This window comes from Paroedura picta, chromosome 3 (assembly GCF_049243985.1).
Source record: "Paroedura picta isolate Pp20150507F chromosome 3, Ppicta_v3.0, whole genome shotgun sequence".
Taxonomy (NCBI): domain Eukaryota; kingdom Metazoa; phylum Chordata; class Lepidosauria; order Squamata; family Gekkonidae; genus Paroedura; species Paroedura picta.
The window spans coordinates 155,710,230-155,723,156 of record NC_135371.1 but is presented as its reverse complement, the minus strand read 5'-3'; the positions used below and the strand labels follow the sequence as shown (position 1 = coordinate 155,723,156).

Sequence of the window (12,927 nt, the reverse complement as noted above, 5' to 3'; positions counted from 1 at the left end):
ATGATGTCTCCAATTAACATATACTGAAGCAAAAGCCTTTGTTCAATAGCGGGCAGCTAAGTGATCCACTGACACCCAACCAATTTCAGGGGATCCAGCCCCCCATCCCAGGTTTTACCCAGTAACAAAATCTGATGGATTCTGTCCTCAGCAGTATTCTTCATATATTGTCTCATTGCATCCCACGAGCATCTCCGGGAGCCGTACAAATTCATGCCAAAAACCGAACTTCTGCAGATGCAGAAGTGAAGTGATGAGAGGGAAGGATAACCTTTTCAAAATATATACATTTTATACACACACCCTTTGAACAATTATATCAGCACTGGTCGTAGGAGCGAGGCCTGTACATTTGTTTTTTAATAGTCGAAAACATTTACACTGGACTGTAGAAACAGTCGGGTTTGGAAGCGTTTGCCTTTAAAACGTCTTCCTAGAAACCAATCCAAAGAGAACGTGAAAAGTGCAAAGAAGCTACTTTTAGACCCAAAGATGAGCTTGAAATTCACACCACCAACAAAAAGCACAACGCTGACTAAAGTCTCTCTTTAAAAAATAAAAAGACAGAGCAGGGAGTGATATATGGCGGGGAAGCCCCTACTCACCCCCCCTCCCCCAAAAGAAGAGGCAACAGACTCCCCCAATAAGAGAGCAATTCAAACAGGAACCGCAGGCAGGAAGCAGCAAAAATAAAAATAAAATAAAAATAAATTTTAAAAACCTCAGAAAAAATCCCAAGAGAGGGGGGAGACTACTGGGGTCTCGCAAGGCACACAGGACTCCTGCAGGTGTCAATGGGGAACAAAGTCTGTTCATCCTCGGTTTGGCCTACAGAGATCCTGCCCCTTTGTTCTGAGAAACCTACGAATTAATACAAAATGCGCCAGCTCTGCTGTGCCCACAACCATCTCAACCTGGCTTATTTGAGCAAGGGAGCATATTCAACCCGCTCTCTTCCTAGGGCCATGATTGCGATTTCTAGACTCATGGCCTAATCAAGCTTCTGCTGCAAGTTTGGATTTCTCTGTTGTAACAGAGCTAATTATATTTTTACATATGTCCCCAGGAGCCTGCATCCTTGCCTTCGAGCTGCCCAAAGCTGCATGACTCTGGCTGCCTGAGACTCTGCTCTCTGGGGAACAGGCAGCCTTACAGCCCTTTCCCCTCTTGACTCCCGGCTGAGCGAGGGGAAAGCCCACCCCTGCATCTTCCCTCTGGACGAGGATGGACTGCGTGTGTCTTATTTGTACGCGAGCACAATGCTCCCACCAGAGAGAGCATAAACTCCGTGACTAAACTCCGAAAGAAACTGGCGGGCGATCTGATGAGAATGGAAGAGCAGCAAAAGAGGGACAAGGTAGAGACAAAAGCGAGGCAACGACTATACACTCTAAATTGCTTTGTTGATCCAGTCATCCCTGAGCCCGGCCACTGTGGGTGTGTGAGAGGGCGGGGAGAGCCCCGTGTGCCTGCTAGAGGCAACGTCTGCCCAAGCTACTGTCCTTCCCACTGGGCAGAGATGACAGTTCCAGAGGGTTTCAGATCCACGTCTGAAGCCAGCCTCTTTCTCCGGTATGGCTCGCCTTCAAGAGGATCGGAACGGATCCTAGCAGCGCTTCCCCCTCCTCCCAACCTAGGGGGCAACGTATATTGAATGAGGTCATTTCCCTCGGGAAGGGCGCTAGTGAGGCATGGCTGTTATCCTCATGCTCTGTGAGGCTATGGGGTACGTCACCATGGGCGTCGTGGCGTGGCTCATGGTTATGCCCCCCAGTGGCTGAGCCATCGACACGGCCACAGGCGCCACTGACACGGCCACGGGCGCCATGGAGACCGGTGGAGCCATCCCCTGGGCAATGGTCTGAGCGAGAGCAGCTGACAGCGGGGTGATTTCAGGGTTCATAGGGGGCGCTGCGTTGCTGGGGGGTGCTGCCTGCGCACCGGCTGGAGCCACCAGATCCTGCTGCGACACAGGCCGTGGCTGGAGAGCTTGGCTGCTCAGGGTGGTGTGGGTCTGAGCAATGCTGTGATTGTAGTTGGTGACTGTGCCCACGGTTGGCGCCAGAGTCTGTTCCGTGGCCGTGGCTGTGGAGCTGAGAGTCATCACCTTGGCCTGGTTGCGGAACTGGGCGTTCTGTTCCAGGAGGACCTCATTGGTGGCCAAAAGGTTGTTGACCTGCTTCTTGAGGTCTTCCACACGTTTCCGGAGCATGATGTTCTCCTCTTCCAGGAGCCGGTATTCCACTGTGCGCGGACTGGTAAAGTTGTACTCGTAAGTCTCAAAATGGAGCCCATCCACCCTCCGTCGCTTAAGCACAGGGTCGTGATCGTCGTAGCACCGGTCGGAATCGTACATGGGGTCGTAAGGGTCGTATCGGCGCACGGGCGTGGTGATGCCCTGTTCCCGAGTGGCCAGCCCCCGGGCGTCATACTCAAAATCCCGCTGCAGGTGCTGGAATTTGCACTTGGCGCCCCGCTGGCAGTCCCCCTTCAGAAAATCCCTGCAAATGGGCACCTCCTCCTTGCTGTTGGGAAGGTCGGCCGCGGAAAGGCCCAGCCCGGCCGCCACTTTCTGGCGGAGGCGCGGCGGGAGCTCCCCGGTCTTCTTGTAGCAGTCCTCGTCCTCCTTGGTGCCGTGAATGAAGCGGCAGTTGATGCGGACGCACTCTTTGTTCTGGAAGTCGTGGCAGAAGATGAACTCGTTCTTGCTGACTCCCAGGTTGGTCACCTCATTGATGTCGGGGTGGCGAAAGCGGCAGCGCTTGCCCCGCTTGCAGACGTTGCGCAAGAAGTCCCGGCAGATGTCATCCGAGTTGGCGCTGGCCTCATCGCTGCCGCTGCCGTTATAGGTGTTGTCGCGGTCGGGCATGTTTTCCGGGACCCTCTCGGCCGGCGGCCTGAATCAGGCAACTTTGTAGGGTAGGGAGAGGAGAGAGAAGAGATCGTGTAAGAAAGAGAACAGGGGAAAGTTTGAGAAGCACTTAGGTCAGGGGTAGTCAAACTGCGGCCCTCCAGATGTCCATGGACTACAATTCCCAGGAGCCCCCTGCCAGCGAATGCTGGCAGGGGGCTCCCGGGAATTGTAGTCCATGGACATCTGGAGGGCCGCAGTTTGACTACCCCTGACTTAGGTTATCACAGTCCTGTGACCTTGCTGGGGAAAGTGGCTAGAACGGTACTCCCTTGGCAGGAATGGCTCCAGTGCATCTGCCCACTTTTATTTCCCCCCCCCCTATTTGTTCCCGGTTCTACTGTCTGAGGAGGTGTGTCCAGAACTGAACACTGTATTCAAGGTGGATTTGTATAGTGGGGCTCTTTTTATTTTTCAAGTTCCCTAGTTTTCATTCATCCTGATAATGCCATGGATTCCACCCTCCGAAGAGCCCCTCCCCCCTCCACATGAACTGATCTCTGTCACAGGAAGATCAGTTGCTACCCCCAGAGATCTCCAGCCACCACCTGGTGCTTGGCCACCCTATGATCATGCTTGTTAAACTAATGACAAGAGAACATGAGCATTGTATACTGAGCATTTTTAAAGGATGGCTCTAAGAGGGGGCAAAACACTGTAATGAAAAAATCCTCCTGTGCTGATTTCAATCACATTTAGCTCACAATGAGGTGAGCACCTTCCATCTTCAAAGGTGCTCAGCCAAACCACAGCCAAGCCGATCTATATGAATCACCTCCCGCCCACCTGCAACACTGAACCTTGTTGTTGGGCTGGGGAGAAGAAGGCTCTATCCGGCACTTCACCTCTCCGCCTCTTCAAGCTAGGTTCCATTTTTCATTTCACGCTTGAGATGGGATAAAGAGATAAAGTTCAGACTGTGAAGGCTCATCAAATCTGAAGGATGAGCGGGGATGCAGAGACCCCCACCAGCACACAATACCCCATTGACCACTTTATCATCCATTACAGTGACGACCTTCACAGAAAAACAGGGATGCTTGGGCTTGCTGTTCCAAACTTCTGTTCCCGTGTCCCAACTGAACAAGGCCCTGGCCCCTGATAATGAAGTAGGGAATGATTACTTTCCCCCCGCTGCAAAGCTGGATGAGAGGGGGAATCAAGGTTCTTCCCAAGTCCATCAGTGCGGAAGAGGGAAGAAATCTTCAACTTGTTTCAAGTGGGCAGAGGATGGACATTTTCCTTCTCTCATGGTCCACCCCACCAGTACTGACTGAATCTCACAACATAAGTGTAAGAGACAGATCTTTACCCCACTGCAACCACAGTTTGCTTTTCTCCCTAATAGTAATAAATTGTCACTCACTTATATGAAGATAAAGTAGGGGGCATTCAGAAACGCCGTTAGGGTAGGGGCAAACTTCGGTCTTGGTGGTTGCAGGGAGCAGTGACAGTTCCTCAGAAATGAGCTAGCCTTGCTCTACATGGCCCCTGCCGTGGATTCTGTTTTCTAAGTTCTCACTGAAATGGAAAATGAATGTCTGGGCTGTCCCTCTTTAGACTGCAGATGTGGGCTGGGGGGGGGGGGTGTGAATCCTTCCACATAGCAGACTAGGATGGCAGAGAAGACACACTAGGATGAAGTCCTTCTCTCTGACATTTCCATGCACAGAGACATTTTTTTTACATGGAGGAACATTCCATCATGTGAGGCTACAACTACAGACACATTATTCTCATAGAACCATAGAGTTGGAAGGGAACCCTAGGGTCATCTAGTCCAACTCCATGCAAAATGCAGGAAATTCACAACTACCTGCCCACCCACAGTAACCCCAATTCCATGCCCAGATGATGCCCCCTCCAAAAAACAAACAAACCCAGAATCCCTGGAGGAAATTTACCTCCCAAAATGACAATTGGCATTTTCCTGGGCATGCAAGAAAGGACCACAAGAAATGGCCACTTCAATGAGAATAACAAGCAGCTGAAGAGCTCTGCAGGCAGAAGGTCCCAGGTTCAATCTCCAGCACGTCCATTTGAAAGCACCAGACATTAGATGATGTGAATCACCTCTACCTGAGACCCTGGAAAGTTGCTGCCAGCCTAAGTAGACAAGTGGCCTTGATCGGCCAATGGTCGGATTAAGTATAAGGCAGTTTCATATGTGTCATAGTAGAGTAGACTGCAGAGTGATGCTACAGTGCGATGACCTGTTTGGGACTGACAAATCTTTGTCTCTCACACATGCACATGTGTCACTGGACCTCCTTCACATTTCATCTTTGTTTTAACTGTTTTGCACATGTGTTTAATTTAATGTTTTTATTGCTTGCCATCTTGGGGATCCTAAGTTAGGCAGAAAGGTGGCCTATAAAGGTTTTAAATAATAATAATGGGAGCCCTTGGAACAGTGCTTGGAAGTCTCAAGGAACAGCAGGGCATGATGGGCATGGAACAAATAACTCCAGCTCAGCTCCATCAGACAGTGCTGCTTGGAAGAGAAAGAATCCCGAGAAGCTACATCCGTAATTCCTACGAACTTGGAGGATCTCAAATGGCAGAACACAATTGACAAGTCAAATATATGATTGTGGCAGTTCATCATCTTAAATGCACTCTATTTCCATTCATGGCTAGGTAGTTCTCCACATGGAAGCACTGACAGTCAGCCAAAGAGCTGAAACAGTCAGGTTCCTTTGTATTTTGAAATCAACAAGATCTTATATTGATGCTGAGGCAGAGAGGGAGTCATCACTGAAAGCAATAACATGGCATCTATATTTCTGAAGTAGGAATTTGAAAACCCTAATCCAACTGACGGTTTGCAGCTCGACCCTTAAGAGTATTTCACAAGTTAAAAGCATATGAAATAAAACTCCCAAAACAGCCTCCTATACTTTGTTTATAGGGGGGGGGGGGACTATGGCTGAAGATCAAAACAGACTTGTAGCAGAAAATTATAAAACCTGAAAATGTTTTACACAGATTCAGCCTATACTGAACCCTCACAAGACAAGAGAATTCTGGGAGTCAGCTCTGGTGGTACAATATGAACAGAGAGAGGGCATCCAAAACTGTCCTATACAACATTGCATTTTTTGTGGCAAGTGCTTCTCAAGCAAATAGTTATTTCCAAATAAACAGTAAAGCTCCTGAAGACCAAATATATTTGAACAACTGGCCACCAAATTCAAAAGAAGAAGCTCCCAAAGCTCAGCTTTACCTTTATGAAGCAGCGTTTTCAAATACATGCCAAGGTGGGTTATGGCAAGATTTCACCCTTGAATTGTCCCAAGTGCTACAGAAAGAAAGAAAAAGCAATAGATGAAATCACCCCATGTGCACAGTAGTCTCAAGAGATCAGGACATTTTCCCCTCACTGTATCTACTTTCAGGAGGAAACCAATTTTTTTTTCTGATTTAGGGTAATCCTTTTCTGCTGAGGAATCCCTTAGCATTTCAAGGACTTCTGGAAGACACAGTAAACATTCTTCATTTATGTGAGGCCTTTGGAGGACCATGTGTGAATTATTCCACCCCCAAAAAGTATACACCCAACTCAGTAGACGACATGGATGTCAAAAGAGCTCAATTTACTAGTGCTAATTTCCTTGAGATATTCCTTATAACCTGCCAAACTCCTTGACTCCTAGGAACACAGTCTGAAAATGACCAGTTTATTTAATCACTAAAGAAAGGCAGCAATCTTTACTATTTAGGCTAATGTGTTTTCAAATGAAGTTAGTATTTGCGGTGACAGGGGACACACTAAGGTGATTTATCATTCTTTAAAATACCTTCTGCACAGAACCAGTACTGCATCTTCCAGATCTTGCACTGACTGACAATTTGTATGTTCCTCTAAGTTTCCCAAAGTAAACTGGTTGCCTAATGACTGCATTGTGCAGTCTAACTCTAACTATAAACTGTTCATTTATCTAAGCCGACCTAAGTAATATTTACGCTCTCCCTCTTTCTTCAAGCAGTAAGAGATTCTGGAGGACAGCTCATTTGGGAGGAGAAAGCATTGGGAGTATTATGGCAGTTTTGTGACGTTAGCTTTATTTACAAGTACAGAGCACAGCTGGAGCCAAAGAGGCACTCCTCCAGGATAGCACATCCAGTAATCCACAGGAGACCCCCCCAAAAGAGAACTTTGCACTCACACCTGTTTCATTCAATTGCCTGATTCTCAGTATAAACCCCTGTCACTCCTTTCCCTTGCACTCAGCCCTCTCCCTCAGCTAGGAAGGGAACTTAAGCAGAGGCTTTGGGGAACCAATCTCAACAATTATCCACCCACCATGAAAACACCCATCTTTATGGAATACACACTTATTCGGGCTTGGTTATACACAGAAGCAGAATAACTGATGGGTGTCGAAACGTTTGCTTGAGCACACTTTATAATTTTATTTCACATTTCTTCTATGGAACATAACTGTTGCTCGCCTCCGAATACTCAGAAGTGCTCTTTCACGCACAGTTGGAAAAGTACAAAGCAGAAACAGCTTCTCCGGTGTCCCTGGGCAGGCTGCATCCCACTAGGACAGGTGTCAATGCACCCGAGGAGTAACACTCCCTGAGCACCTTAGTGCGCTGCTGATTACTCATCGGTTGCTCCGTCCTTCAGGAGACCACTCCAGGGCGATCTGAATGAATTTTGTGTTCCCGGCTGGGAAGGCAGGCAGGCAGCCAGGGGCCCTTCTCCAGGGGCAAGGCCACGGCAGGAGAAGCAGGGCGCCCCCGGCCACCAGACCCGGAGCTGGCGGCCCACGGAGGCGACAGGCAGGGGAGCGGCCGGAGCGCCTATAGAGGAAGGGGGAGGCCGCAGCGGGGAGCTCTTCGGCGCCTGGGGAAGCGTGGGAATGCGGAAACCCCGGGACGGAAGCGGCGGCAGCCCAGAGTGGGTGGCCGGCCCCCACCGCGCCTCACTCACCCGCACTCCGTCCTCCGCGGCGCCCAACAAAGCGCAACCCCTTCCGGGGTAATCGCCTCCTTCCTGTCCCCACCGGAAGTACTCCGCGCTTCTTCCGCCACCGACAGGTATGAAAGAAGCCGGCGACGCGGTTGCCGTGGCAACGCAACGCGACGTCGGCCTCCCTCGACGCCAGCGGGGAAGGGAGGCGATTTCTCCCCCAGGCGCCATGGAGGAGGGGCATCTCTCGCAGCGTGCCGAGGGAACCTTTTCTGTGGCTTTCCAGATGCCCATGAACTACGATTCCCATGAGTCTCTGCCAGCAAGATGCTGGCATGGTCTCATGGGAATTGTAGTTCATGGAAATCTGGAGAGTCCACAGTTCTACTTCTGACAGGGCGGAGCCGGGAAATCATGAGCAAAGCCCGGTCCCCGCAGTAGCGGGGGAAACGAGTGAGTGACGCCTTCTAAACTCGAAGCGTGAGTGTAGCATACCAGAGGGGATTGGGTTAGGAAGCTGACCCCAAAAATTGTAAAACCAGACTGCAGGACCTTGGTCCTACACCTACACCAGCAAGGGGGGGGGTGAAGAGTAGGGATATCAGCCTCCAGGAGGGGTGGGGCTGGAAAAATTAATGCAAAAGAATTTTCGTCTGAACATCTGGAATTTCCTGACAGAGCGGTTCCTCAGTGGAACAGGCTTCCTCCATTCCTCCAGTGGAACAGGTGGTGGGTTCTCCATCTTTGGAAGTTTTTAAACAGTCATGCTGATTTTGAGTGGCTGGACAGGAAGGGATGTGCCAGTGTTTGTTTCTTGTGGCCCTTCCTTGCATAGCCAGGAAATTGCTGATCTCCACTATGGGATGGTAGGTGAATTTCCTCCTGGCCAGGCTAGATTTTGAATTTTTGGTGGAGGGAACACCAAGATATGAAATTGGGATCACTGGTGGTGGGCAGGTAGTTGTCAGTTCTGGCATTGTTCAGGGGATTAGACTAGATGAACCTGGAGGGTCCTTTCAACAATATGAACCCCCCCCCCCCAAATTACAGGTCATCTTGAGAGTATAGAAATCAGGTCCCCTGGAGAAAATAGATGTTTTGCAGGGCAGGCTTTAAGATATTGTACCCTACTCCAGGAGTTTCCCAACCTGGATCTGGCAACCCTACCCCACCATCTCCTACCAGGGGTCAAAGGGAACCACTGTATTTCTGAAAGGATACACTCAAAGCTATTTTCAGAGGGTAACCGTGTTGGTCAACAGAGCAGCTCAATCCAAGCCCAGTACCACCTTAATAGGCAACACTCTGAAACCTTCAAGACGGAGGAGCTACTGGGCTTAAATTCAACATGAAGCTCACGCATAATACTGAATGCATATACAATCTGTGTCAATACATGAGTTACCCGAGTAATTCTCATGTTACATTTGAAATATGCAGTGTTGGGGGTGCAACTAAATCTCACATCCATGTGCTGTCCCCTGGTTTCATTTGTAGTGAGCATGGATTGGCTTTTTAAAAACACATGCATAAGACACGTATGAATAGGGCTCCTCCACGAGACCATTGGACTATTGAGGTCAGCATTATTGGCACTTTATAGAGGGAATACTAGGGATTAAATAGGGTTGTGTGCGTCGGTGGCCATTCGCACCTGAAGCGGCTATCGCCGCGGTGCAGGGGGAGGGGCAGCGCCAGTGGCAGCATGCAACCCGGCGCCCATACATAGGCAGAGCTCTGCGCCTGCATGCACCAACCAGTGTGCCGCCCCTTCCACCACCACCACAGCGTTAGCTGCTTGGGGTACGAATGGCCACCAAAGTGCACAAGCCTACTCCGTGCTTCTGAATGCAAGGCAGATGCTCTACCACTAAGCACCAGTCTTTCCTCAAGTAAATCCAATTACAAATCACTTGGCTAAAGTGTTGATTACATGAATCTGGCCTAGATGTAGAAGTTAACATTCCCAAACTGAAAGGTACCTTGGCCATTTAATTTTTCAAGGAAAGGATGTTGCCAAGTTACGTTACAAAAGCCTTGTGGCATCTTAAAAGAAGTATTTTGTCAAAGCATAAGCTTAGACCTTTAAATGGCCAAGTCTCTAGATTCTAGAATAGTTCCTGGTAAGTAGCCTTGCCATTCTGTAGTAGTAAAACAAGCTGATGTCTACCAGCATTTTTAGACTTGCCAAAATTTTCCATAGCCCTACCCAGATAAAACTAATCATTGGGCTTGACAGATTGCCCTAATGGGCAAATGCAAATTAAAGCCCCCTGCTTTATTTCTGTGTATATAGAAATTTGTTGTATTGACAGCATTTTAGTCCCTTAAATACATACAAGCATCCCAATTATCAAAGTTACTGCAGTAATGGAAAAACTTTAAAACCCTCAGAAGCGTCCTATGAAGTTGATAGGCAGACTAACAAAAGCACTTTTTTCCCCACAAAACTCTTCAGTTAACTTGTAGAAGTCTCTGCAACCAGGCCATTGGTTTAAATGACTTTAGAAGAGTATGCCTACATATTCCAGTTGGGAAAGGCATATAGGCCACTGTGGAAAACAGCACATGGTAATCATAAAAGAGTCCGTGGATATAGTGTAGGCATTAGGAGTCCTTCTGCCTTGGATGTAGTTCCCTACGTTCTACCACATTATGGCAGTCAAGGACACATATATTGTTTGTGATTCCAAAGCACAATTCTGCCTTGGACAAAAACTGTTAAGTATAGATAGCCTAAAGATTATTTACTTCTAGAATTAACAAAATGAAAAAACAGTGATATAAGAAAACAAGCTGTACATGTCCAAGACTTATCCTGCAAAATGCTTCTAGTAACTATACTTAAAGTTAAAGGTATCCCCTGTGCAAGCACCGGGTCATGTCTGACCCTTGGGGTGACGCCCTCCAGCGTTTTCATGGCAGACTCAATATGGGGTGGTTTGCCAGTGCCTTCCCCAGTCATTACTACCGTTTACCCCCCAGCAAGCTGGGTGCTCATTCTACCAACCTTGGAAGGATGGAAGGCCGAGTCAACCTTGAACTGGCTGCTGGGATCGAACTCCCAGCCCCATGGACAGAGTTTTCAGACTGCATGTCTGCTGCCTTACCACTCTGTCCCACAAGAGGCTCATAACTATACTTAATACTCAGAAAAAAATAACAGCTAAATAACTTGGAAAACACCTGTCCCTTGAAAAATTATAATGTCAAGGTATTTGCAAGTATGGATACAATGTCTCTACTCCCAAGCCAAAATAAAGGTGAGCAACACTTCAAGCCAAATGATTTTGGAACCACTATTGGCCCAACTGAAGGGAAGATGCTATCTTTCTAAAGACTTCTGCAAAGCAGAAGCACCTCTCTTACAACACCAAGGAAGGAATTCCCACCCCCCTCATCCTAGTGCTTGGACATCAACACAGTAGCTATGGCAACAGACACTGAAAATTTTTGTTTTAGTATGGCAACAGCTGATCAAATTTCCAAATCAAATTTATGCCACCCAGAAGTCACAATTTGGTCTTCTCAAAACCTTTCATTAAATATCCAACGTTCAGTGGGGGGTGGGGGAGGGGAAAAGATGACATAGTGAATTCCCAAAAATGGATTTTATTTTATACAGTAACTACATCAAGCTGCAAAGAAGAGAACCAGTCCAGAATAGCAAAGCTCAGGGACAACACCCTTTACAGATCACAGCTCCTAGGCTTCAAGATGGAAGCTCCTGAAGATAGGCAAGGGGTCTTCTAAACAGTAGCATCAAATAGCAGGCCTTGTCTGGAAGTCGGCTTCCTAAGCTCCACCATTCCATGCTCTGTTCTGCAGCTTCAGTAGCACTGCGCAAGATGTCTACTTGGACCTCTGCCTCATCTTTCTCCTTTTGCGCTTCAGCCTATAAGAGACAATGTTATTTAACTGTCAGTACTAGACATCACACTGTTCCTATGTGGCAGTCTGATTGGTGCTGTGGCCACTTTCAGGAAAAAGTGGGGGTGGCAGTGTATTTTCACCCACCCGTTTACCCTATTTGCAGATTTCCCTCCCATCGTAGCCCATCGTAGCCTTCAGCACACAAACAGAGGCACAGTCTTTGTATCAATATATGAACTACAAGATAGACAATACTGCAAAGTTTAAGCCCAAGAAGTAATTTCATGTTTAACTGTATCCATCAGAAAGACCATTTATGCACTGGAATCCAAATGACCCCCCATGTGGGTGCAGGAACCTGCCAAACCTCCAGTGCATAAACGGTCTAAGAAGGAAAAAGCCTCTAAAATACTTTCAAAAGGGCAGTTCAGGAGGCAACATGTGTCCTTCCTCAGCAGGAATGCTGTCTGCTGCTTCCCCCACATTCCTGCCCACATTAAACCTTAAGTCCTTTAATTTATAACAAGACAGTCACATACAGTTACAGTATTTTCAGTGGGGGAACCACAGCAGTATTTTAATCCTCACTAAATCGGCTGGGTAACCACTACTGAAGTTACATGGGACTATACCTTTTTTCAGTAGCTCACCCTCTGCCTTGTCACTAACATCGAATGCAGTAATACTTCACAGTTTGCCAAGAGCAACATCTGCAATTGCCCTCTACCAAAAGACTCACATTAACTTCCATCCCTGGCATGAAGCCTTCTTTTTAGGGAGGCTTCTAGTTCACCCGGTTCCCCAAATAGCAGCTGTTTCAAGGTGGAAACTAATTACCAACTACAAGCCCCATCAGACAAGGGGCCTTACCTGCTTTCTCAAAACACATGTGGCTCCTGTACCAGTGAGTGATCATCACAGACATAAAGTCTCAACCACAGGTAATTATTATATCCATCAACAATGGTGGAAGTGCATTGTACAAGCACAGAAGTTACAAATCACCAATTTTCATGTTTTGGAATCTATGACCCTTAAGAGTGCACAAAAGCATGAACCCGTAGGAAACGTGTAGGTAGAAAACACTGGGAGAGTATGATCCAAATTAACAGGGAATCAGGACTAAAGGGAAAAAACAGAAATAAATGCTGCAGCTAAGATTACCGGCATCACACTCAGGTCAGGGTGGTACTTATTTATTAGTTAGCATACTGTTTGTGCA

General features: G+C 47.8%; 1 protein-coding gene across 6 annotated transcripts; it reads right to left on the bottom strand.

Moving 5' to 3' along the window:
* Positions 1-272: 272 nt before the first annotated feature.
* On the bottom strand, positions 273-8,537 carry ZC3H10 (zinc finger CCCH-type containing 10). Of its 6 annotated transcripts, none has more exons than XM_077328845.1 (4): positions 7,854-8,537; positions 6,138-6,212; positions 4,278-4,432; positions 273-2,910 (listed from the first exon to the last, which is right to left on the bottom strand). In XM_077328845.1, the coding sequence occupies exon 4, from the start codon at positions 2,867-2,869 to the stop codon at positions 1,682-1,684; it is 1,188 nt and encodes a 395-aa protein (XP_077184960.1). In that variant the 5' UTR covers positions 2,870-2,910; positions 4,278-4,432; positions 6,138-6,212; positions 7,854-8,537; the 3' UTR covers positions 273-1,681. The 6 variants fall into 6 exon arrangements, with proteins under 6 accessions (XP_077184960.1, XP_077184965.1, XP_077184959.1 ...); XM_077328850.1 differs by lacking the exon at positions 7,854-8,537 and adding an exon at positions 7,250-7,847; XM_077328844.1 differs by lacking the exon at positions 4,278-4,432 and having other exon boundaries at positions 7,854-8,535.
* Between the last annotated feature and the right edge of the window lie 4,390 nt (positions 8,538-12,927).